The sequence below is a fragment of the Trachemys scripta genome, chromosome 3, assembly GCF_013100865.1.
Source record: "Trachemys scripta elegans isolate TJP31775 chromosome 3, CAS_Tse_1.0, whole genome shotgun sequence".
NCBI lineage: Eukaryota > Metazoa > Chordata > Testudines > Emydidae > Trachemys > Trachemys scripta.
The window spans coordinates 179,889,750-179,917,252 of record NC_048300.1 but is presented as its reverse complement, the minus strand read 5'-3'; the positions used below and the strand labels follow the sequence as shown (position 1 = coordinate 179,917,252).

Sequence of the window (27,503 nt, the reverse complement as noted above, 5' to 3'; positions counted from 1 at the left end):
CAGCCCTCATTTTCCTAGGCTAAATAAGCCATGGTCCTTTATCTCCTCTCGTAAGATAGGCTGTCTAGTCCCTGATCAACCTAATAGCCCTTTTCTCTCCATTTGATTGACCATTTTTCTTTTAGATTAAATTACTTTTTGAGGAGGCAGGGGGGAAACTAAGCATTTTTCTTTTATACAGTGCAAATAAATGTCTTTCATAGCACTATGCATTTCAAGAAGTGAGGTTTTTACCCACGAAAGCTTATGCCCAAATAAATGTTAGTCTTTAAGGTGCCACCAGACTCCTTGTTGTTTTTGTAGATACAGACAAACACGGCTACCCTCTGATACTTTCATAGCACTGCAGTTCCTGATGTCTAAATTTCACCAAGGAGTTTTTCATAAGGAGAAGTTCAAACAACTCTTCAGTTTTGGGTAAAAATGGATTTTTTTAACCAAATCAACATTTAAAAACAAACAAAAAACCCTTTTCAGTAAAACAGAAGGCTTATATGAGCTGTCCTTTTAATCCTAGCTTTTATGAGAGACATTTATGTGTTGGTCATGAGGACTTTGTCAGCACCATACAGTTGTTGCCCAATGCCTCCTCTTTGCAAATCAAGATACATGCAAGGTAACATGAAAGCAAAAGGGTAAACAACTCTTTAAACACAGCTCTTTAAACTCAGCAAATACATTGTCACCACAAATTTTCCCCAAAATTGCCTTTGATATTTTTAGGATCAAAAAATATGGAGGAGTTTCTTCAGGAGATGGATGGCAACAAGGAGCAACAAAGAACCTCAACAGCAAAATCCAAAAATGAAGTGGTCCCAGGTAAATATCATGGAAATTAATATCATATATATGAACAGAAATGAAAAGAAACATCCCCCACCATTGCAAAAAATCCCAGGAAGTGGGATATAAATAGTTGACAAAAATAATGGTTAACTCAAGAAATTCTTCTCCAAAATTTAACTTACTTATTACATGACTTCTAGGATACAGTCCAACATTCAAAAGGAAAGCTTTACTCTAATTTCAGTTTTGTTGGAGTACATGCTAAAACTGGTTTCTGAATCATGGCACAGAGCTGTGGCCTACACATGGAGGCTGATAGTAATATATTGTATCTCTTAAACCATTGTTCCTTATTGATTAGTAAACTACAGGCACTCTGCTAGAAATATAGTCTTAGAGTTACAGTATATGTGTAATTTCTCCCCCCCCCTTTTTATTTTCTGGTGTTCAGCCAAAAACCTTATCCGCTTGCTCTGAGTTGATATGAAAACTTTCTCAGACAAGGTGAGAGTGTGGAGCCTTGAGCGACTGCAAACAAGTAATTGCTCTTTCAGCACATTAGAGGGAATGCAGGAAATTGTTAACCATGCTCAGGAGCTCTTTTGAAGCTGGTGTGGAAATTTTTATTAAGGGCAGACATTCCTGCATGTATTCACATACACCCTCCGTTAGAAGCTGGAAGTTCCTGACAAATCAGTAGTGAGTTCAGTCAGTGTCAGGAGTACAAAACTGGCAGACGTTTTGAGCATCATCAGTCAGATCCAGCTGAGCCCTGCAGGGAGCAGATCAAGCTGCTGGGGGAACCCGAACTGAATCTAGGAGTTGAATCTCAGTACAGTTCCTGTAATTTACAGATTAGTTGGACCTTATTGGTGTGCAGCATTTTTATGGTAGGATATCTGTAAAATCTTTAGTCCAAGGACAGAAAATAAATAAATAAATAAATGGGTTATAATTAAGGGGATAGGTAAGTTTGCTACTTGCCTAAAAGCTTGCAGCCTTACTTGTGTTATTCTAAGAAGCAATCTTAGAAGTAAGTAGGGCGATGTATTTGTGTGAATACATATGTTATTAAGATACAAGGTGTAATAGAGTTTAGGGGAGGGATATTGTAAAATGGGATCCTACCCCACTCTAAATTATCTCAGTGGGATGAGATGCAACCTGTCTCTCTCTGCCCACCGCTGTTACTCAGAGGAACATCTGGGCATGGTTCCCTACCTGTGGGGAGGGACACTAGTAACTCCAGCGGACTTCCGACTTCCTTCCCCAGGATCTACCTAGTGAGGTTACACAAGCAGGGCCTTGCCTATTGGGTCCCCAGAGCACTCTGGGATTGGAATTAACACTGCAGCCCTGTTACACTCCCTCTTGAGGGACATTACAGTTGTTTGTGAAACTGCAGGACTGAGTCTGAACACTGGAGACTAGGGTGAAGGAACTTTCAAAGCACCTCACCATTTTGGCATGGTACCTCCTCCCCAGTTGCTCCTCTTGCCCACATCAGATCTGTTGGTGAGGTTGAGTGCTCCACCTGGTTACTAGACAGGGGTATGTTACTTACTGGGAATCTAACATGGGTAGTAGCTTTATCTTGAACTAAACTGTTAAAAAGGGCACATGCCCAAAACACCAAATAAAATAAAACAGATTTATCTTTCTCAGGAACAGACTGATCAGGAGAAAACTTATTAGTACACCAAAGTGATGTGACTTTTGGGGAGAATATGTAGCTTAGAGTTCCCTAACCATGATAGAAGCATGGCTGACAACTGCAGACTTTCAGGCTTGAAATTTCACATTCAGAAAAAGGTAGTTCCCATCCATTAATACAGCATCAAGTCACTGCATTTATGAAGAATCAAGGGGGCATTACGAGCAAAGCCTCGGTGAAAAGAATTATGCTAGCACAACTGAAGTGAAATAAATAACTTGTGGAAAATTGCAATTTGTCACCCGGTAGGAATCTGATTGTCAAATTTAGTGACTTGGTACTAGGTACTTAGAGTTGTACTTCATTATTTTCTGTTCCTGCTTTGATGATCTTTAACTCTTACCTTTATTTCATGTTTTGCTTTGTTCTTTATATTCTCTTGACGTCTCAGTTTTCATTATTGTCTTCTGTAAAAGTAACAAAGATCCAAAACAAATTAGACTTTCTTACCTTTTATAAGATTGTTTTAAATAATAGTTTTAGGAGAAGGAATGTTTTCTGGGGTTAGGACTTCAGGATTCTACGGGGGGGAGGGATAGCTCAGTGGTTTGAGCATTGGTCTGCTAAACCCACAGTTGTGAGTTTAATCCTTGAGGGGGCCACTTAGGGATCTGGGGCAAAATCAGTCTTTGGTCCTGCTAGTGAAGGCAGGGGGCTGGACTCAATGACCTTTCAGGGTCCCTTCCAGTTCTATGAGATAGGTATATCTCCATATATTATATTTTTTCTGTTCTGCCACAGATTCACAGTGATTTTGGCCAGTTCACATAGCCTCCCCATGACTCAGTTTACCAATCTGTAAATAATAATTATATATCTCTTAGGTGTGTTATGAGGATTAGTTAATTGATGACAATAAAGTGTTCTGAGATCTTTGAATGAAAGCTGCTCTAAAGGTACAAAGCAAAAAGAAATAAAATCATGGGAATTAGAGATAGAAAAGACTACATAAAATGAATACTAAATTTAATTAAAATTGCATTGTAATGGAAATAATTAAATTGATTCCGCTACTTCATAATTAGAAATATGCCATATTAAATCTGTCATTAGTAACGTAAGTAGAGTTTTTTTCCCTGGCTGAAAACTGAAAAGTTGCACAGGGCTCTCCTGAGTTACACCAGTGTGAATTAGGGGGGAAGCAGTCTTTCCTTTATCTGTTGCTAAATTCAGTTTACCTCTGAAATAAAAATCTTGCCTGAGATCCTGATGCTGTCTGTGCTATTGTAAAGAAAATGTCATGACAAAAGAATTATCATAAAACAACAACCAACTTCCTATCCCTTTCACAGACTGCTACCTGCTTATGATTCACAACACACATTACAGGGACTGTAGGCCTTATAATACTTTAATGGGGAAATGAGAAGTCTTTCTATTCTGAAGAGGATAGAAACAGTACTGAATACTGTAGCACTGTGAGAGCAGAAACTATTAAATATTAACTAATGTATCTCCTAGAAACACCACCAGGGTTTACTTCTGCAATACAAAAAGAAGTAAATATAAGTCATAATGAATCTGCAGCTCTCAGTCATTCAGCTTCCTTATGTGGTTTACAGTCTTCTATCATTATGGCACTGATTCAGCTATGTATTTAAACATATGCCAAACTTTAAGCATGTAATGGAACTACTCACATGCTTAAGGTTAAGCAGGCACTTTCGTATCTCTCTGAATGAGGGTCTATTCCAGTGATACCATTCACTAAGTATTATAAAGCAGAATTTAGCTTGACTGACTGACCAGATTCAGTGACATTCCACAGAAAGCTATTTAAGGGCCTAATTTGTGCAAACGTTTATTATTGAGCATAGAGTTTACAACCATAAATAGTCTTATTGGACTTCAGTGGGTCTGCTCGTGGTAGTAAGCACTATTCTCATAGAATCATAAAAGTGTAGGACTAGAAGGGACCTAGTCCAGTCCCCTGCACTCAAAGCAAGACTACACAATGACCAGATCATTCCTGACAGGTGTTTGACTACAACTTGTTCTTAAAAACCTCCAGTGATGGAGATTCCACAACCTCCCTAGGCAATTTGGTCCAGTGCTTAACAACCCTGACAGTTAGGAAATGTCCAACCCAAATCACCCTTGCTGCAATTTAAGCCCATTGCTTCTTATCCTATCCTCAGAAGTTAAGGAGAAGAATTTTTTCCCCCTCCTCCTTGTAGCCACCTTTTATGTACTTGAAAACTGTTATGTTCCCCCTCAGTCTTCTTTTCTCTAGACTAAAGAAACTACAATTTTTCAATCTTTCCTCATGGGTCATGTTTTATAGACCTTTAATCATTTTTGTTGCTCTCCTTGGGACCTTTTCCAATTTGTCCACATCTTTCCTGAAACGTTGTGCCCAGAACTAGACACAATACTCCAGTTGAGACCTTATCAGCATGGAGTAGAGCGGAAGCATTACTTCTTGTGTCCTGCTTACAACAATCCTGCTAATATGTCCCAGAATGATGTTTGCTTTTTTTGCAGCAGTGTTACATGGTTGACCATATAGCTGGTGACCCACTATGACCCCCAAGATCTCTTTCTGCAGTACTTCTTCCCAAGCAGTCATTTCCTATTTTGTATGTGTGCAATTGATTGTTCCTTTGTAAGTGGAGTACTTTGCATTTGTCCTTATTGAATTTCATCCTATTTACTTCAGACCATTTCTCCAGTTTGTACAGATCATTTTGAATTTTAATCCTATCCTCCAGAGCACTTGTAACCCCTCCTGGCTTGGTATTGTCCGCAAACTTTATAAGTGTGCTCTTTATGCATTATTTAAATCATTGATGAAGGTATTGAACAGAACTAGACCCAGGACCAATCCCTGTGGGACCCCACTTGATATGCCCTCTCAATTTGACTGTGACCTACTGACAACTACTCTCTGAGAATGATTTTTCAGCCAGTTATGCACCAGTCGTCTGGAATCTCTCTCATCTTCAGTGAGTTTTCAAAGATAATCACTAATGGCTCAGAGATCCACTCAATCAGCTCCTTGAATATTCTAGGATGTATTTCATCAGGCCTGCTGAGTTGAAGACATCTAACTTGTCTAAATAATTTTTAACTTGTAGCATTAGTAAGTGTTTGCAGGATTGGACCCTAAAAAGATGCTTTTTGTTGTCTTGAATGGTCTTAGAGTGATTAGTTGGTTTATAGCAAACCTCAAAAATCAACATTATTATAAATCTGTTTTCCAATGAAATTTCAGCAAAGAGTTAAAGAAACATCTACTTCTAAAGTACAGTTGCGGTCTTATTGCACCAAATACATGTTATTTTTGGAATAAAGGTCTTTGTGGCTAAAGTCGGTCTTGGAACTGAACCAACACTTACCACTCTAAAACAGATATTAGAGGCAGACTTTTCTCTGTCGTGAATTAATCAGTAGATACAATCTGAAAGTTGGACAAGCATATGAAAATTTACCCATGTAGATTCTTATACTATTCTTGTGGGATTATGCAATTTATAAAAATACCAAGAGACAAAAGGCTCTGCATGTTGTTTAATTTCAGTCAGCAACACCGAGCTTCTTGTGCACTGGGTCTTTTTATTTATGACCAAATTTTCAAAATTCATTGCTGGTTTAGGGGATTTCTATTTGTGGTGTTCAACTTGAGATATCTTGGACTGATTTTTCACTTGTTTGGAGCACCCACAATTTCAAATCAAGACAGTGGGAGTTTCAAGTGTTCACCACCTCTGAACACTGGGTCCTCGGTGTCTCAGGTTGGACACCTGAATATTGAGGCATCCAAAAATTAATGGATATTTCTTGCAAATTTGGACCTTAATATCTTATATTAAAAAGACAAATTTGTGCTGTAATTGTCAGATTGATACTGCATCCAATGTGCCTCCTTTCTTATTTCTTACCACTGAATTATATATGAATATAATCAGCCTGTTCTTCAAATCTTAATTTTTAATTAGCTAGAATTTTTTCAAATGTTCATTGATGGGATTGTTTGTTTTATTTAGCACACTCCATTGCAAATACCCGATCAAATGATAAAACTTCTAAAAGTGGACAAAAACTGCTTGTCGATGAAGAAAGGAGGAAGATAAGTTTGTAGTAGACATTTTAAAAAGCCTTATGATAATGCTGTTTCACAGTTATTACCTGTAATCAGACTTGAGACTTGTCATAACAGAGAAACCATTTTAACGTAGTCTACTGTGTGGAAAGGGAAACTGAGGCACACCACCTCACAGAAGTATCCTATATAGGACACAGAGTGAACAATGGATTGCTTCGCCCTGAACTCTAGAAAGTAGATGCTATTAAGACCTGGACTGTACCTAAAACAAAGAAGCAGGTCTAATTCTTTATTTGTCTGGCTAACTATTACAGAGGTTTGTAAAGGAGTTCAGTGACATTGTTGCTCCCATAACAGCACAGAAAGGGACAAAGAAACAACAAAGAAAGGGAATATGGATGGAGGTCTGTGAACAGGACTTCCACAGCCTAAAAGAAGCTTTATCTAGAGAACCTGTATTAGCCAGCCCTGATTTTTAGATTCCTGCTATGCATGGATGCTTCCAATGTTGGATTGCGGGGAGTGCTCATGCAAGAAGGAGAGGGTGGTAAAAGACACCTCATTGCACACACAAGCAAAAAGCTAACATTGGCTGATCAAAATGATGCAACAGTAGAGAAAGAATGCTATGCAATTGTGTGTGGGCTGTTAAGCAACTCAAGCCCTATTTGTACAACAGAAGGTATTAAATGACCATGCCCCTCTGATGTGGCTGCATAGAGCTAAGGGAACCAATTCTAGGTTATTTTGTTGGAATTTAGCCTTAGAGGAACATGAAAGGAACATAATTCATCTTAAGGGGAAAGAAAATGTAGTGGCAGATGCATTGTTAAGAGTGGGAAATTCTTAAGAGGTATTCAGCAGGGTCTGGGACACCCCTTCCTATCTCAGTTTTGTGTTGGGGGTGTGACACTGTATAAAAAGAAAGATGACTATGTTTACATTCAGGTATAACCATTGATGTATCACCACTGTTACACAATTGTGATAAGTCCTATACAAAGTATGCCTTCTAAATTATCCTTGGAAAAAATTATGATCTGTTGAACAATGTTATGCTGTTTATAGGCATGTATCATAATTGTGTATGAAGTTATGAATCTTTGCTATGTGTTTGTATCTCAAACATGTTGTGTTCCTGGTAACACCCACAGATTTACATTTAGATCAAAAAGAACAAGAGTACTTGTGGCACCTTAGAGACTACCAAATTTATTTGAGCATAAGCTTTCATGGGCTACAGCCTACTTCACTGATGCATGTAGTTGAAAATACAATAGGAAGATATATATATACACAGAGAACATGAAACAATGGGTGTTACCATACACACTATAAGAAGAGTGATCAGTTAAGGTGAGCATTTATCAGCAGGAAAGAAAAAATAACTGTTTGTAGTGGTAATGAAAATTGCCCATTTCCAGCACTTGACGAGGAGATATGAGGAACTGTGTGTGTGTGTGTGTGGGGGGGAATAAGCATGGGGAAATAGTTTTACTTTGTGTAATGGCCCATCCACTCCCAGTCTTTATTCAAGCCTAATTTAATGGTGTCCAATCTGCAAATTAATTCCAATTCAGCAGTCTCTCATTGGAGTCTGTTTTTGAAGCTTTTTTTGTTGTAATATTGCGACTTTTAGGTCTATAATCGAGTGGCCAGAGAGATTGAAGTGTTCTCCAACTGGTTTTTAAATGTTATAATTCTTGACTCTGATTTGTGTCCATTTATTCTTTTATGTAGAGACTGTCCGGTTTGGCCAATGTACATGGCAGAGGGGCATTGCTGGCACATGATGTGATATATGCCACAAGTACTCTTGTTCTTTTTAAAGATACAGACTAACACAGCTGCTACTCTGAAACATTCAGATCAGTCAGCCAAGTTGATGGGTCATTAAGGAGAATCAGCTGTTCCAATGGGCCCCTCCCAAGGATGCTTCAGAGAGCATATGGACAATAGAGGCCCAGTGACTCAGCCAGGCATGTAGAACATGTGACTCCTGACTCCATGTTTGAGACTATTACTTTCCATGTACATGGGCTGAGGGTATAAATTGGAGACTGTGACATCACCTTCTTGCCTCTTTCCTTCTCCACATCCCTGGACTATGATGTCTATCAAAGGAAAGCTTTGAACAATGGACTGAGGACCCCCAATCTTTTGCGTGATCCAGAGAGACTTACTACAAGCTAGCAGATTTAACATCACTGCTATTTCCTGATCCACAAACTCTGAAATCAACTGTAATGTATATGATTCATTTAACCTTTTAATAACTCTCTTTTCTTTATATAAACAAACCTTTAGTTTTAGTTACTAAAGGATTGGCTACCAGCATGGTCTTTGGGTAAGATCTAAAATATATGTTGACTTGGGGGGGGGGGACACGGGCGGTGGTCTGTCTGTAATCACCCGATATATGTGATTACTGGTTTTAATAATCATTTATCACAGAAATGTGGTTTGTCTGGGTGGTGCATATGAGGCTAGAGAGCCTGAAGGGGATTGGCTATAATAACAAGTATAGTGTTTTGGAAGCACACATTTGTTACTGGCTTGGTGAAATATTATGATAGAGTACACCACCAGTCTGGGATATATGCCCTGTATTCTGGCAGCCTGACCAAAGATTCAGAGGGGTAGCCGTGTTAGTCTGAATCTGTAAAAAGCAACAGAGGGTCCTGTGGGTTCTTACCCACAAAACCTTATGCTCCCAATACTTCTGTTAATCTAATCTTAAAGGTGCCACAGGACCCTCTGTTGCTTCTGACCAAAGATTGGCGCTCTTAACTGTGTCCCATACCAGGCAGTGTAACAATCTGGCCTACTGAGTTTCTGTTCAGTTTTCATGAAAGATGCAGATAAATAGAATAGTTAGTTCTCCAGAACTGTAAATCTGGCACTATTCAGAAGCACTTTATTTTTACACCCACATGCAATTCATCAACATGGTTTACATGAGAAGTATTGGAAGACTTGTTCAATACTTATTATATAGCAAGGCTCTAATTGGAAGGGGAAATGGAAAGAAACATAATTATTCTCAGGGAACTGCAGGGACTGATCCCTCCATGTACATCCAAGGGTGAACATTAGCCAAAGGTGTCAGGAAGGAGGAAGAACACAACACAATCCCTCATCTGATATAGCTCCACAGTGACCCCTACTGAGGGTAGTGCCCAAATGACACAATCTAACCTTACACAGATTAAACACAAACCCCCATACATTAGACAAATATTAAGGTTACATAGGCAAACACTCAAAAGTTAGGAATGCTAGAATTGTGCAACCTTAATTTGTCCCCATGCATATGCATTATGATACAGTCTGTAATTATATGACCACATACCATTTTTTCCATCCCTAGCCTCATTCTCAGAAATGGCTGACCCACTGTGGCTGAAATTTTCAAAAATATTCAGTTAGAAGCAGACATCTAGCATGGAAATGTTAACAAAGTTATAAGCAACTGAAAACAGGGTCTTCTGAGAGGACGTGTTGGGCAACCATAATAATAGATCCTACCCATAATGTACACAACTACCTTGCTAAAATGGCAAAAGAAAATCTAAGATCCTCTACGGCTAATGAGATGTCACCATATTTTTTGAGACCAACTACATAGTAAGAGTGTTTCAGAGGAGAAAGTAATCCTGAATGTGACAAGTATGATGAAGTGTGAAAGAATAAGAAATAACTAGTATTGTTTATAGATACAGCAAAATGACTTAAGTGTCAGCTGTATGGGATGGAAGAAATTGAGAGGACAATGTATGTACTAGTACTGAATGTTATTAGCTTTAGGTGGAATTTTTTTAATAGTGATTTGGGCAAATGAATATAATCAGATAATAAAACACCTAATAATGACATGCAATAAGCCTCTCCTCCCCTCCAAAAGAATTAGTTAACTTTCAGTTAAGGTTCTTAGATTATCTATCCTACCAACAAAAACATGTGAAGTTACTCAATACCAAATCTACACTTCACTCATCAGATCACCATCTAAACCCCTTCTCTAACCCTCTTTTACTCTTACAGTACACATCTTCACCCTCATCTTGAACAATTAATGGAAAACCTTGTTCTGTCTAAAACCAAAACTGAGGACTGGGAAAAGACAAGGGAAATTGTAAGATCCTAAGGACTGTGACAAGTGTGAAGAACAATTGGGGGAAAATACAGCTATTTTTAACTTTCCCTAGAGATGATTAGAACCATTCTGAATTCATGCTATTTGAAGCTGACAATGATTAATAATAATGATTTGTATTTTGGTAGTACCCAAAGGCTATGTCACAAAGCATGCTCCCTCATCCTGGATTTCTCTTTGCAAGGTGTCCTCATACACTCTTATGTAAATTTACCACAACATACACCTCTACCCCGATATAACTCGGTCCTCGGGAGACAAAAAATCTCACCGTGTTATGGGTGAGACCGCGTTATATCAAACTTGCTTTGGCCCTCCCTGTTTCTTGTTCCCTGACCGCCCCCTTCAGAGACCCCCCATCCCTAATCAACCCCAGGACCCCACCCCCTACCCAACCCGCCTGCTCCCTGTCCCCTATCCACCCCCCCCCACCCCCTGATAGGCACTCACGGGCAGCGGTGGGAAGCAGAGCGGCCCGGCCCCAGCCTGCTCCACTCCACCACCTCCCAGCCGCGGCGCTCCGCTTCCCACTGTCGGTGAGTGCAGGGAGGTTGGGGAAAGGATGCCCCTCGCACTCACCTGCAGCAGGAAGCGGAGCGACGCGGCCCCAGCCTGTTCCACTTTCCTTGCCCCGGCCCCAGCCGTGTTGTTGGGGGATGGGGTGGGGGGGGGATGGGGAAAGGTCCTGCACTCACCTGCAGTGGGAAGCAGAGTGCCGCGGCCCCAGCCTGCTCCACTCTGCCAGCTCCCAGCCATGGCGCTCTGCTTCCTGCTGCAGGTGAGTGTGGGGAGGTTGGGGAAAGGACGGCCCCCGTACTCACCTGCAGTGTGAAGCAGAGCACCGCGGCTGGGAAGTGGCAGAGTGGAGCAGGCTGGGGCCGGGCTGCTCCGCTTCCACTGCTGCCGGTGAGTGCGGGGGGTGATCCCTTCCCCCAAGCCACCTCCCCCGAGCGACATGGCTGGGGCTGGGGCAAGGGAAGCGGAGCGGGCTGCTCCCGGCCCCCCGCTAATCCCCAGGGCCACTCTGGGACTGCGAGGCTCCCAAAAGTGCCCCCCCCAGCTCCTGCCTCCCAGACGCTGGGGGGGGAAAAGCCCCTGACCGCCCTGGAGACCCTCTGCCCCTTATCCAACCCCTCGGCCCCAGCCTGGCCCGGCACCCTTAACACGCTGCTCAGAGCAGCGTGTCAGAGCTTTACCGCCTTGTATGCGAACCCGTGTTATATCGGGTCGTGTTATATCGGGGTAGAGGTGTAGTTTGTTTACAATGTTTTATGAAGCTTCACATCCAATCACCCTAAGGCCTTTCCCAAACTTCAACATACCCCCTAGGTAAAGGGTGAGAAGAAAGTTCATATTTCTCTGAGATCCTGGGCTTCTTTGTCCTTCCTTCCAGCCTCCTCTTGCCCTTCTTGTCTTGCATTCAACAATCCCCCTATGGGGAGCAGAATCCCCTTGTTAACTGGTTAATCATCCAATTCTCATCAATTACCTTCTATGCTGGCCCATGCAGGGATGCTTACAAAGTGCACAGAGAAGTGAGTCAGCTTTAGGCTACTTCTCTTCTCTCACAATCCCCAAGCAAGCTTGGGACCCCATTTGCTAGCTGCCTTGCAAATACAAGATTCTTGTCTCAAAGGGCTTACAGTCAGGGGAAAAATATATAGACGAGAAGGGGGAAGTGTATTAAGATACTAGTAAGGTGATCAGCTGATCATACATATATATATATATATTTCTAATTAATTTCACAGTCTCTTTGTCTGTGTGTTTTGCAACATTTTGCACTGTTGTAATCAACTTTTTGTCAATTTCACTTGACAAGAAGATATTGTGACTAACCACCATTAGGGGAACTAAATCATCTGTAAATGTTAAAACCATGCTTTTTCTATTTAAAGAAATTGAAAGAAAAAGAAGAGCAGCAACAATAATGAAAAAATTTCCCCTGTATATCACTACCAAGAGCAATGTTCTATGGAACTTTTTATAAAGGTTGAACAGGTGCAGTGAAACAATGTAGCTTTGCCAAATTCATTTTTCATGTCAAGTTTATTAACTTAGTTGTTATTCTGACTGCTTAGCTTTTGTCTTACTCAACAAAAACTAAAACATGTTTATCTACAAATATTTTAATTATCATGCTCCATTTAATTTACATTATCCATAGGAGGCTATTTCATGGTAATATGATTTCTTACTTGTATGTCTGGGATTTAACTTGAGTGCTTGTTGAAATTATGTTCCTAGTCTATTATGCAAGTACTTTTATAGAGAACCACAAGAGATTAAATGCAAATTATATTAGAGTGTAATTTAATCTCAGAAGCATCTAAATTACAACTTTATTGATTAAACCTATGGAAATGATTACAAGTGACAAATCCAGATATTATACATGCTCTGTGTAGCTTCTAAAACAAACAAGCACATTGGGTTAATTACATTTTGCCATTCCCTGCCATCTTTTCCTTGGTGCACATCAGTCCTGCAACACCTTGATTTCCCGGGCCCTATCGTCTGCATCTGTCATGAGCCAAAACCCTTTGCAATCACTGACGTCACTGCCTTGATCATGAAAGAACAAGTACCAATTTTTTTGGTGTCAAGACCATTGTAGCATAAGACTTTTTCTCAATACTATGCCGAATTAGTACCTTGTCAGGCAGCTGCCATCACCGTATATGAACAGTGGTCCCGGTTGTAGGTCCTGAGTTTTTAGCAAAGCTCTTATTGCCTTTACAGAGCATACATCTGCACATTCCTTCAACACCCACATAAGCTCCCTTCCCTTTCTGGTCTGTTTCCAAGTACCTTAAGTCTAGAGACACCAGTCAGGCAGATAGTTTCAAATCTGTTACATTTAGCCTATGCTGGGACCAATCCACAGCTGCCATAGGCACCAACTCACTCACTCTAAAAATGCCAAAAAAGGCAACAACAAATGCCCTCTTAAATAAAATGGCATCCCTCCCACAGCTGCAGACCCACAGCAGAGCCTGTACTAATTCTGTCAGGGTTTCCAGTGTTATGGATAACCTGTCATCCATCTGGCACCTGCCCCTCCTGGACCACCCTTTGAAGAGTTTTCACACTGGAATGCCCACATGAGTCCGGGAAACCCACCAACTTACTCCACTAGGACATGCCCACTAGCCAGTCAGAGATAGTGGAGGGAGTCAAACCGTGGTGGGTCAAAGACACCACATAATGCACCAGCTAGTGTAGGTATGGGCCAACCACAGTGAAGCCCTTGCTGTGCTCTAAAGTCTATGATCGTTGAAAGGCTGGCCTTACAGGCCCTCAGAGTCTGAGTGGGCAACAGAATCCTTTACTTGTGCCACAACTGTCTTGAGCCAAGTTTCCAGAGTTGTTGGGGCATCGCCTGTGGATCATTGCTGGCCAGTGGTCTGAGTTCCTGGAATCTGTTGTCATTGGCACAGTTTGACTTCTGTATTTGGGGGGGCCACTCCAGTCAGGCCAACAAGGTGGTGCGTCGGGGGGGAGGGGCAAATTCTGTGCCTGCCTGAAGCTTGCAGTTTGGGGGGAGGCATTGCCCCCTCTAACCACCTCCAAATTACACCCATCTCTGTCATCCTAAAATCAAGATAGAGCATCAGCAACACCATTATCTACTCCTGGAACATGTACTGCATGAAAAATGATATTAAATGGCAAGTAGTGTAAAATGAAGGCCCTCCCCAGCCTCATTACCCAAGCAGCCTTAGCTGACATATTTACAAAATGAACCACAGATTGGTTGTTGCACCAGAAATTGACTTTTTTGTTTTGAAAGTTTGTTCCCCAAATAGTGATTACCACCAGTGTAGGGGGGAAAAAAGTCAAGGAACGTGATGTCCCCTATAATACCCTGATCCACACAGCTTTCTGTCCACTTGTCCACCTCTGTGCACACCACTGTCCTTGAAAATAAACCCCAAAAACTATACCTCCTGAGCAGGGCCGGCTCTGGCTTTTTTGCCGCCCAAGGCAAAAAAGCCTCCCGCCACCCCCACCCCCCACAGTGCGGCAGGGGAGGGCGCCGAGCCCGGCCGCGGGCCCGCTCTCCCCGACCAGCCGGAGTGCCAGGAGGAGGGCGGAGAGCCCAGCCGGGGCACCGCTCTCCCCGGCGGCCAGAGCCAGGGCTGGCTCCAGACACTAGCCCACCAAGCATGTGCTTGGGGCGGCACCTGGAGGGGGGCGGTGCGGCGCTCCGGCCCGAGAGCGGGGCCGCGACTGGGCTCGCTGCCCTCCCCCCGGCGCTCTGGCCACTGGGGAGAGCGGAGCCGCGGCGGGCTCTCCGCCCTCCCCCTGGCGCTCTGGCCGCCCCCCGGCTCTGGCTTTTTTGCTGCCCAAGGCAAAAAAGCCTCCTGCCGCTCCCCCCCCACAGTGCGGCAGGGGAGGGCGCTGAGCCCGGCCACAGGCCCGCTCTCCCTGACCGGCCAGAGTGCCGGGAGGAGGGCGGAGAGCCTAGCCGGGCCTCTATTCCCTCTCTGAGGTAGTTTCTGGTGCTCTGGCCGCCGGGCAGAGCGGAGCCCCGGCCGGGCTCTCTGCCCTCCTTCTGGTGCTCTGGTCAGGGGCGGCTCTAGCTTTTTTGCTGCCCCAAGCACGCCAGGCAGGCTGCCTTCGGCATCATGCCTGCGGGAGGTCCCTGGTCCCGCCGATTCGGCGGCATGCCTGCGGGAGGTCCCGCGGCTTCAGCATACCCGCTGCCAAATTGCCACCAAATGCACGGGACTGGCGGACCTCCCGCAGGCATGCCGCTGAAGGCTGCCTCACTGCCACCCTCATAGGGACCGACAGGGCGCCCCCCTTGGAGTCCTGGTGCCTGGATCCGCCGCTGCCCACTGTTGCCCCTCACAGTATGTTATGGGCATTAGCAGAGACAGTTTCTGGTATCAAAAGCCTCTGACTGTATGCTATGAGCATAGGGCACTGTATGTTATGCTGGTGAGGAAGTAGGGGATGGTATTTTATGGCCCCTGTATGTTACTATTTAAAAAACAAACAACTTTCCAGATGGCCAAGATCTAGATACACCCCTGGAAAAACTTGGATTTTAAGAATTTTAAAAGAAAAATTTGGTTACGATGTCAGTATTTTGCTGTGATTTATAATTTATGTAAAGGATGAAGACTCTCCAGTCTGCAGCTATTCTACTGCTTAATACTGGATAACTCTGTACACATTATGGCCTTCCTGATAATAACCTGGGGGCCCTTGAATGTCATTGGGGGAGGGGGGGATGACAAATGTTCTCTTTGCCCCATCCCCTCAGGAACTTTGCTTCCTATTAGCAGAAGGACAGTTTCTAGTGCAGACAGACTCTCGGTGTGATAAGAACATTATTTTTATTACAGTTTCTATTCTGGAGAGGTTGGCCCCAAGGTAAACTCATTTTGAAGGCATGTGGAGTGATTGCTGTTAGATTTGGGGCTGCCCCCAGCCTTCCTAATCCTGTCATCTATGGGCCCGAACCTGCCATCCCTGTGCACACAAATCCCAACCTGCTCTGTCCCCTCCTTGGTGAGGCTCCCCACAGCAGAAGTTTGTGTCACTTGATGGGTCCCCCGCCTCCTCAGAGATGAGAGTAGCTGGACTCCTTTTTCAGGGGTCACTCCAAAATGCAAGGTTTCTGTGGGGGAGGGATGTACCAACACAGGTGATGTATAGACTAATTCCACCCTTTCCAGGATGAAGAAGTGTTGGGACTTTCCTTCATCCAGTTGGTTCTTCTTTCTTCCCTGGCTTGTGCAGCTCCCCAGTGGCCAAGGAAGCACAAGTCACTTAGGCTGTGATCAGCACAGACTGGTCCCAGATCTAGGGTCGAGGGTGATGCCATTTGCTAACTCAGCAAGTTTCCTGCCCAAAGCAGCCTATCTGCTGGCCTTACATTAGAGTCCATGACACAGGAAAAGCAGATGTTGCCCGAGGCTAGGTCTACACTACCCGCCTGAATTGGCAGGTAGAAATCGATCTCTCGGGGATTGAATTATCGCGTCTCGTCGGGACGCGACAATCAATCCCTGAATTGACGCGCTTACTCCACCAACGGAGGTAGGAGTAAGCACCGTCGACGGGGAGCCACGGAGGTCGATTTTGCCGCCGTCCTCACAGTGGGGTAAGTCAGCTCCGATACGTCAAATTCAGCTATGCTATTCGCGTAGCTGAATTTGCGTATCTTAAATTGACCCCCCCCGCCCCGTAGTGAAGACCTGCCCTGAGAGTGGGGCAGGCAGCCTCTATGATGGGGAAACTGCCTCAGAGAAAAGAGAGGGGGCAGGCACCTCCGTGAAGGGGGAACCACCTCAGAGAGGGGATAGAGGGGGAACCACCCCAGACAGGTGATAGAGGGGCAGGCACCTCTGTGAGGGGGAACCACCTCAGAGAGGGGATAGAGGGACGGGAAGCCTCAGTGAACAGGGAACCACCTCAGAGAGGGGATAGACAGGTGGCACCTCTGTGAGGGGGAAACCACCTCAGAGAGGGGAGAGAGGGGCAGGGATCTCCATGAGGGGAAACCGCCTCAGAGAGGGGATAGAGGGGCAGGCACCTCCGTGAGGGGGAACCACCCCACAGAGGGGTAGAGGCATAGGCACTTCTGTGAGGGGGAAACCACCTCAGAGAAGGGAGAGAGGAGTGGGAAGCCTCAGTGAGAGGGGAACCACCTCAGAGAGGGGATAGACAGGTGGCACCTCTGTTAGGAGGAAACCACCTCGGAGAGGGGGTGGGCAGCCTCAGTGAGGGCGGAACCACTTTTGAGAGAGGAGATGGGGCAGGCACCTCTGTGAGGGGGAAGCTGCCTCAGAGAGGGGAGAGAGGCAGGCAGCCTCAGTGACAAGGGGAACTGCCTCAGAGAGGGGAGAGAGGCAGGCAGCCTCAGTGACAAGGGGAACTGCCTCAGAGAGGGGAGAGGGGCAGGCAGCCTCAGTGAGGAGGGGAACTGCCTCAGGGCGGGGAGAGGGGCAGGCAGCCTCAGTGAGGAAGGGAACTGCCTCAGTGCGGGGAGAGAGAGGCGGACAGCCTCTGTGAGGGGGCTGCCTCAGGGAGTGGGGAGAGCTGCCGCACTTAGAGGGGAGAGAAAGGCAGGCTTCACTGAGGGGAACTATTACCTCACTGTACAGAGGGACAGGACTTAGTGGCTCCTGCCTGCACAGGGTAAATACCCTCTTACCTCAGAGCCATGGGGGACTATTCCATTCCTTGACAAGCCAGTGACCTTGTAGCTTTCCCCATGGCCATTAAAGTAGGAAATCTGCCACTCTATGGTTTCCCCATAGTCTTCGAATCAGGAGGCCTGGCACACTCCATAAGGCACACTTTAAGCCACACTTCCACTGGTGTGCTGAGGTCAAGCCCTGTAGACATATAATCCTTAAGTGACCCTGGAAATTGTTTAATTTTTAATCATTGCATATTTCTTTACATTTCAGGACTGCTATATCAAGCAAGTACCAGATATTTCTGAGGATGAAAGGCTTGTGTTACAAGACATTTTTATCCATGTCATCAAATGAAGCTGATGGGTACCCATATCCAAAACGAATTAAAATAGAAAATAATCATACAAGCGTAGAGAAAGAGGAGCAACCGCAGTTAGAACAAAGAACATACCTTGTGGATGAATGTAGGAAGTCATCAAGTAAACCTATATATTTATCAGAAGGATCACTTCATTTCAGTCAAAATGCTTGGAGATTAGAAAAGGAAATCAGTGGTAGAGAAAGAAAAACTAACTTGTGTGAGTTTATAGATTTTAAACCTTGGACTAATGAAAAATTGCAATGCAGGCTATTAGAAAATAAACTGTTCACTAAAAAATGGAATATTGAAAATGAAGAGCATAATATTATAAGAGATGACTCTTTATTGAATGTAAATGGACATTCTTCTGAAGCTGGATTATACCACTTGTGGAATGTAAACAAAACCAGCAACAATATAGCAGCAGTAAGTAATAAAACAGACAATGATAGTGAGCTTACATTAAATGCTTCACTTTCATCTTTAAACACAGATTTGTTTCAGGTAAAAACATCAAGTCAGAAAATTGGTACTGATAACAAGTGGAAAGAACACCAGCTTTTAGATGTTCCATTTTTATGTGGCATTAATTCTACATTTTCTGAAATAAAGAATAAGGACAGAAACAACTGTTTAAAAAAATTGCCCACTGAAGAAAATAAAGATCATTATGGTAATGAGAGTGAATCTGTTGAACAACTAAGTAATAAAGAAAAAAATGCTTCATCACATACATTTCCTACATTAAAATTGTTTAAAAATATACAAACATTCAAAATCCCCCAAACAAATTTTTTTATGAAAGGAAACATAAGTAAATGTTCTACTGCTTCAAATACATTAAATAGTAACATGTTATCAACTAATTTGAAGGAGATAGAACAGAAGAATTTTAAACATCAAACATATGTGATGCAATCTGAAAAGATTTACTGTTCCCAAAACATATCTCTGATAAGGAAACAAAAGTTTCAAAATGATAAAAATATTGTGAATACTGCTAGTGTTTGTTCTGAATTTTATGAAAGTAACCACCAATCTGTTAATAAGCAAAAGACTTTGGCTTTAGCAGAAGAAGGAGAAAAAATAACTGAGACTAATTTAAGGAACAACATCAATAGTGTCAAGTGTAATCAAATGTTTGCTAAAAGGATTGTCGAGGAGAAAGAGCTAGGAAATGCAGAAGGTGATGAAGACCAGGAACCAAACATATACCTAAGTGTTCACACATACTTTGGTTCTAAAACACCTCAAAGTGATGAATGTATCAACTCTACCAATATTTTGAAAAGAACATGGGGAAAAGTCAGTTATGAGGATGTGACATTTAATATACAAGAAACAACTGTTCCATTGATATCAGAAGTACTAAGGAACAGAGATTTAAACATAAATTATGACATGCATTGTGCTAACTGTAACAGGAATTTACATGAATCAGAATTAAAACTTTCTACAACAAAAATACTTGACATCAAAAGATACTTATCTAAAAGTATTCTCACCGAAGGCAATTGCCCCTATAGTACTACACAGGATTTGCCAGATACAAGAGACAATATATTGAAGCAGAAGAAGCTGACTAAACTAAAAATCTTCTTTCATGATATGTTATTAGGAGGTCTGAAGACAAGACCTGGATCTTTAAATAAAGATGTGCTTAAATATCAAGAAAATGACAGTATCATAGGCTGGTTTCATTTGTATGAAAAGTTAAAGTCAATAGAACAATACAGCATTCCAGAGCTAATAACCAGTATTAATAAAAATAGTACACATATTTATTTGCAAGTTACTGTTTCAGAACAGCAAAATGTGAACCCAATAAAATCAGACCTTGCTTTTTTCCCCTATAATATAAATTGTTTACATCCAGCTGAAGAAAAATGTATACCAGTGGAGAAAAATCCTTTCTATTGCAGAAAACAAGTTAAGAGAAACTCACACATAAATAATAGTTTGAAAGGAAACACAGAATCTCAGCAAAAATACACAACTTATCGAGGTATGTGTAAAGAAATTATAAATCCTAAATTAGTAAAAAATGTTGGTTTTCAATTACATCATAAATATCAGAAAATTCATTATTCTAGCACTGTAGCTGAACTCAAGGAAGCTTCTTTTCTATTCAAAAGAGCACTGTTTCATAACCAACAAAGAGTGTCATCTGAAGGGAGATGTGCCAAACAATACTGTCTCTTATCCAGAGGTAGTACAGGAATGCATAGTATCATTTCAATGCTTGACAGTGAAGAAAAAGACAGTAAAAGGCAACTTTTAGTTGCTAATGGACTGCTTTTATCAAGGGACAATTTTGATAGTTCTTTCTTATGGAAGCTAAATTGGTGCAGTACCAAAAAAATATTGACAGAAACAAACCTTGGACTTCTGAATTATTTGCCTTCAATTTCAAAAATGAAATTTGAAAAGTTAAATAATAAATGTTCAAATTTTCAAATACTGGTAGCTACAATAAAGCAGAAGAAGAAGAAACAAAGAAAAATACATAATATTGCTTTTCCTAAAGAAAAGTTGAAAACTTTGCATTCTGTTTTAAGTGAAAATAAAAAACACAGAAGCAGGAGAATCACAAATAGTGTGAACTTTGCACATGAAGCCACAAATCTTATTCCAAAATATTTGAGAACCTCTAGCAAGGAAAACTCTGACAAAAAAGAGTATGGCAGTTGTAGAGAATTGCAAAAAAAATTGCTGTAGCAGTCTTCCAAAAATACCCTTTTTTTCTATTTTTGACACATATGAAAAAATTCCTCTCAGTACTGATTCTGAGGAAATGGATCAGATTCCACTTGTAAGGCAAATTAATCCTAATAATGAAAAATACATTGAAGAAAGTACAGTTGCTAGTATAAAAAATATTCACAATGTCCCTGCTAAATCAGATGTTTGTATTCTACCTGAATTGTCAACAACATCCATAGTAAATGGTAACTCTGAGTTACTACCAGACAGTAGAAATAGTCAACATTTAGAAAATGAAATAAAATATGTACACTTTCTAAATACTGGTTTCAATTATGGAAACATATTTCACTGTTTCTTAGACAATGGCCAGTGTTCCACTTTACCATTCTCTTGTGGCCCTTTTACAGATAAAGATGTAGTACTAAAAACTGAAGAGGGACATTGCAGGAGTTCCTTGAGTGATGACACAAAAAAATTGTGTGAAGAAATGAACAGCATTTTACAATACCAAATTGTGAGAAGTTCTGAAGTATCTAATAATAAAATGTATTTTAAGGTTCAGAGAGAAGAAACAATGACTTTTTCTCTAGATGAAGACATTCAGAAAGATAGAAATTTTTGCACACTCAATTCAAAGCCAATGACTATAAAACAAAATCTTGAAGATTTACAAGCGGTGGGAGAAATAAGTTCTGGGCAACATTATATAACTAACAAAAATCAGCATCAGACTATACTGCATGGAAGTAGATCAACTAATTTAATTTTGTCATATTCAAAAGATGAATCTGCAATATGTGTTGCATCAGGAGACAAATTAATACCACATTTATCCATAATGGACAATGGATGTTTTGAAGATATGACAGATCAGCATTTACCTTCAGAAAGTAAAAACATATTTGAATTTGAAATGAAGAGCAAATTTGATTTAGTGTTGGAAGAGCTTTGTATGTTTCATGAAATTAGTAAGGAACATGAAAATAAGCTATCCAAAGTAGAAAGAAACACTATACAAGAAAATCCTCAAGAATTGAATAATTCTGAAGGGATAGATGAAAATTTAAAAAGTGTTTCTCAAACAAAAGTATGCATTTCCTTTCCAATCTATGGTACTGCAGCAGGGCAAAATATAACTAAGAATAACCAAAGTTCATGTAAAGGAAAAATATTAAATAGAAATGTAAAGCAAAAAGTACCTCATGAGTTCTGTTCTTCAAGTGTGTCAGATGAAGAATTGCTCTATTCACTTTCTGAAGAAGGTAAGCAAACATAATTATTTAAAAATATTATCTAATATGTTAATAAACATTTAAATAAATACTTGTAATCAAATTTTGTGCTCTGCTCCAAGGGTGTTCTACTGAGGACATGCGTATTCTATTGAGACGTAGTGCCTTAGTACTAATGAGGAGCTCTTATCCATACAGTAGCAGGGCAGGATTCTAGCTTATGAACAATTTTTTTGTCCCCCGTGTAAAGTCCAAGTATTGAAAATTGTCTTTTCCCATTGGGTTTGTGCAAGTATTTGTGGGACAGAATCCTTCCCCAAATGCAGAGCAACTGCAAAGCTCCTGCAGCTTGTGAATTTCAGGAGTGGCAATGTCTCAGTGCACACATCCTATGAGACAGCTCTTTAGTAGAAACGTAACACCTACAGACCCCAGTCATCGATGGGTGGGATCGAACCTGGGGCTTCTGGAGCTTAGTGCTTGAGTCTCTACTGCATGAGCTAAAAGTCACATGCCCCTTAGCTAAGGCTGTAGCAGACTCATTAATCTCTAAGTGGTCTCGGTGTCACTAGATGGGACAGGGCATAACTCCCAGGAGGTGTGTGGGTTACATACTTTCCCTAGCTGAGGAAGCACCTCCCGAGCTCTACCAGAAATCCCAGATGAGCCCCTGCTTGTAACACTGACAGACCCCGGTCGTTAGCAGGTGGGATTGAACCTTGGGCCTTTGGAGCTTAGTACATAAGCCTCTACTGCATGAGCTTACAAGCCACATGACCCTTAGCTAAAGCAGTAGCAGAGAGGGGACAGAGCACCATACCCAGGAGGTGTGTGGGTTACAGAAACACAAAGGAAATAACTCTCTGTATATAGTGCAAAACTAATTTTGTAAAGGAGAAGTACATTTTCAGTTTTAAAAATATTCACTAGAATATAATTATTGCATGGGAGCAGACATCTTTTTATGAATATTGCTTGTGATAATGGTCACTGTTACATATTTACATACCTTACAAGGTTTGAGGCTTTATTGTGATTTTTTTTTTATTAAGGTAAGGTCCAAAATGGGAGTAGGAGCTCTAAGGGAATCTACAGAATTGCCAGGCTCTGGCTGCATTGAGACAGCAGTTGATCAATCAGGAGCCTGCCTAGTGGTTCTATGAAATATAGGAAATAAGTACTGAGCTACTGTCACTAGTACAGTGCACGGGCTTCAGTACTTGCTTCCTATAATTCATGCAATTCTCTAGGGTAGCATCCTATCCTTTCCTCTGCCACAGAATTCCTATGCAATGCTAAAAAAATCACATAAAACCAAACTTTTCACAGGTGGTCACTAACTGCGTGTTCCACATTTTTTGGGTACCCAGTTTGAGATCCTGGAGACTGATTTGCAGAACTGTTGAGCACTCACAGCTGCAACTGAAGTTATATTCAAAGCATAACTCCCAAAAGAAAGTGCTATAGAATGCTAAGTACTCTGAAAAATCAGGTCCTAGGCATCTCAAATTGGGCACCCCAAATTAGTGCATACTTTTGACTTTAATCTCTTTACGCCTCAGCTCCCTATCTGTACAATGGCATAATAATAGCCCCTCACCTCACAGAGATTTTATGAAGATACATTAATTAATGTTTCTGAAGCACTTACTGACAATAGTGATGAGTGCCATAGAAACGTCCATGAGGAAATTAATAATTCTGCATAGCAGGATTTGAATAGTGTGCAGTAAATAATGCCTAGGGATACACATTGAACAATAAGGATAAAACAAAATACTGAATAGCTCCTCATTACTTGAGCATCATCTGTCCTGTGCTCTGAATGAATCAGGGATCTATGGAAAAATAGTATGCGATTATGTAATTAAAGACTGTGTCATAATATATTTGCGCAAGGGAGATAGATGAATTAAGGTTGCACAGGCAACCTTAATTCTGGCATTTCTTAACTTTTGAGTGCTTGACTTTGTAATCTTAATAATGTTCTTTTAATATGGCTTTTTGTGTAATAATAAGTAGGGGTAAGAATTAAGGAGAATGAGCCGTAAAATTGTCTTTTTGTATAAGTGTCTTATTGAAAAAGAATGAGAGACAAGAACTAAAGACAATGAATGATGCATATGCAGAACTTTATATGCTATGTAAGCAGACCTTTTAAATTATATGTCATGCATATATTTGACATTTTTACTCATAACATTTATAAGCAGTACAAATTGCAACTTTTAATTATCTATGTATAGCAGTTTAAAAGTTAAATGTGATATTTATGCTTCTGTTTTAAGACTATGTTGATTCAGGTTGTAAAAATCGATTCCCATGGGACCCTGTTTTTTTGTCTCACACATTTATGAAGGAAAGACGTGACGGTTTACAGAAAGAAAGAGGTAAGAATAAAGTTTTTATTCTAATTATGCAAAACATTCCAGTGTTATTAAAATATTACAAAAATGTATGTTATTTATTTTTTTCCATTTTCTCTAGCACAGCAATTACGTATCTTTTTAATTGTTGATTAGCATGGGGGTATCCTGTCATTCATACTTTATTTTTGAGTTTAGAACAGATGGGCAAATCATACCCTCCGATTCTATAGGTAGAAGACAAAAGCCCCAAGGATGTTGAGTGGCGTGGGATGCAGAAAGAGGAAGGAGCACTTTCTCAACTGTATTTGCCCTTTGCTTCCAGTATTGTGGAAGTCCTTCCATAGAAACTCTACAGTGATATACTTCAGGGCAGGGAGTGGGAGGGAAGGCATGGCTATTGTCTTCAGCATCAACCCCCTCTGCTAGGAAATCAACAAGTGAATGATGATTTCTGTCCCACTTTCTGCCCTGAAACTGGTAATTGCAGGCAGCAACAGCCAGCAGGGGAGTCTTGGAGCAAGCAGGATGGCTCCATATAGTGAACAATTTTGTCATGTGCCATACAACTTTATTAAAATAAGTTAAACAGTACTCTCCCTAAGCGACTTTGTCTCTCCTTGTTTTACTGTAGAGCTGTTTAGAATCTTCCCCAACTTCCTCTGACCTGGCTTCCAGCTATATTTTAAACAATCAGTACACGCGCACACTCCCATCTTTCCCTCTTTTTCCATATAATTAATATTTAACACAAATTTTAGTTCAAGAGGAGTAACCCGCTTCACCACTTGTTCAGGTCTAATTATTATCTGGTTTTGAGATGGGGTTTTGTCTAGTTGATTCACTTGTATTGTCAAATCCCAAAAGGTGTAGACTACTGCTCAATGGCTCTCCTTAACAAGAGGAGATATTTATAATATAGTGGCCATATTTATAATATAGTGACTTGTGTTCTGATTGTTTGAAGTATAATGTAATAATTTGGTCTTTATTATGGGTACAGACAAAACTATATATCCTTCATATTCTATCTTTCTATGTATTTTTTATAGTATCCATCTCCATAGTATTAACTGTCGAGTGTCCAGTATAGTACCCATGGTTGATTTCTATGTCCTAAAGGAATGTAATTTATATGTAAATGATATGAAAATATGTTTTTGCTTTCATCATTGATGTCTCTCTCTTTTGTTTATATATTTAGGAAACTATTTGTCACATGAAATTATAAGAGTGCAGCCTCTTAAAACATGCAGTGGCCCTATCAGGATTGGGCTGTCAAGAAAAGCTAAGCCCAAAAAGCTTCACCCATATCTGAAATAATTTCATGGATTCTTTTACCAACATTGAAGCAGAACCGATAATTAGACTTCAGTATCATAAATCACTTTTTCTGATAATTGTTGAACTGTTTTGTAAATCATTAATATAGATAGTTTATGTTTACTATTTTTGGGTTTTACCATTTTAATATTGCGTTACTGTTTGGTGATTTATTCAGGATTACTCTTGTGAATATTTGAAACTAAAGAGTTTTTATGATGAATATTTATTAGTAAAAATGTTGATAGAAAATAAGTCACTATTAAAGTTTATGTAGCATTAATAGAAATCTGATGTGTGTAATAAGCGTCATTTTCATAAAATATTAACAATATACAATTTAAATATTTGTGTTTTATGCAACAAAATATTAAGATAGTCTGCATGATTTACATGATGTTTAGAACCCACTTAAAATGATTTGATCAATCGATAGTTATTACAAGCAAACATCTAATTATCATTATTTGTCATGATCTGTTACATCATAAGCATTTTCCCACAGCTACCAATTATGATGTTCACAAAAAGAGGATTATGATTTAAGGTAAGAATTAAGCAGAAGGAGCAGATAAACTAAGAATAAGATATTTTAATGCTGATGTCCTCAATAATAAATAACAAGGGAATAGAACTATATAAAAATTAGAAGTGTAAGAAGAAAATGTCACATTTTCCCATACATTCTGCTTATGTATCATATTCAATTCTTTTATACTTGTAATATTTTTGTAGATCTATTCCCTTATGGTGAATTTTGGCTTTCATGTTGTTTCTGATAACATATCTAAAAGCAGGGTAGTGCTATACTTATATTATAATAGAAAATGGATACAAAACCATGTGAGGGAGTAAGTCTTCAATATTTATTTTGAAATCGTTTGTTTGTTTTTGTATTTTATTTCAAACTGGGTTCTAGTTATATGTTGAAAAAATTACATCAACATGATGTCAAGAACTGCTCATATCAGCTCTTGGAAATTTTGAAAAAATAACTCAGAAATAATCCTCATATATTGTATATTATAGTTAGTTCAGTTTTCTAGTTCTTTATTAATAATGACATTTGCATGAAAGCAGCACTTGAAGAAGAAATGCTGGTCCCTCTGTGTATTTCACATGTGGTACGTATGCGTGCCATGCGCCCGAGTCCAGAAGTTCTTACAAACAGTGTCCATTAGTCCATATCCTTGTGCTCCTGACCAAGGGTATGACAAACAGTGCAGGCCAATGCCTCTTCAGTTGCTTCTTACCGCCACATGGCCTGTGTCAGAATTGTGTGTCCTCTCTTCCTTCAGCTATTTTGTAAAACCTTTAAATAGATTTGTAACTAGTTTTATTCTTCTTAGACTATTAGTATAGTTAGAGTTTATAGCATAGTTAGTGTAGCTTGTTTTTTCCCCAGCTGGGGATTCCTTCCCCATTGTTTGGGACTATGTCCAGAATCCTGCAATTCAAGAATTGCGTCTCTTGTCCTGACTCCTTCTCCATCAGCAATGAACACCAGTGCTGCATCTACTGTCTGGGTGATACGCCTATCTCTGCAAAGTGCAGTATTTGTCACTCGTTTCCACCAAGAACTTGCGAAGCTTGTGAGCTTCACCTTGGGAAACACCAAATGAAGAAGTTTATGAGGCCACTATCCAATCTGGGT

At 40.8% G+C, this 27,503-nt stretch overlaps 1 protein-coding gene across 1 annotated transcript; it reads left to right on the top strand.

Moving 5' to 3' along the window:
* The first annotated feature begins 734 nt into the window (after positions 1-734).
* RAD51AP2 (RAD51 associated protein 2) lies at positions 735-25,849 on the top strand. The gene is made up of 6 exons (XM_034766909.1): positions 735-819; positions 6,487-6,577; positions 18,132-20,227; positions 20,868-22,190; positions 24,449-24,550; positions 25,731-25,849. Exons 1-6 carry the CDS (start codon positions 735-737, stop codon positions 25,847-25,849), a joined length of 3,816 nt encoding a protein of 1,271 aa, XP_034622800.1.
* The last annotated feature ends 1,654 nt before the right edge of the window (positions 25,850-27,503 follow it).

What these genes read in the sequence shown, in the direction of transcription:
- RAD51AP2 (XM_034766909.1), top strand. Translation starts at nt 735, where the DNA reads ATGGAGGAGTTTCTTCAGGAGATGGATGGCAACAAGGAGCAACAAAGA. An exon ending in CTATTCACTTTCTGAAGAAG is followed by an intron (nt 22,191 to 24,448) that starts GTAAGCAAACAT and finishes TTCTGTTTTAAG; the next exon opens with ACTATGTTGATTCAGGTTGT. An exon ending in CGGTTTACAGAAAGAAAGAG is followed by an intron (nt 24,551 to 25,730) that starts GTAAGAATAAAG and finishes TTATATATTTAG; the next exon opens with GAAACTATTTGTCACATGAA.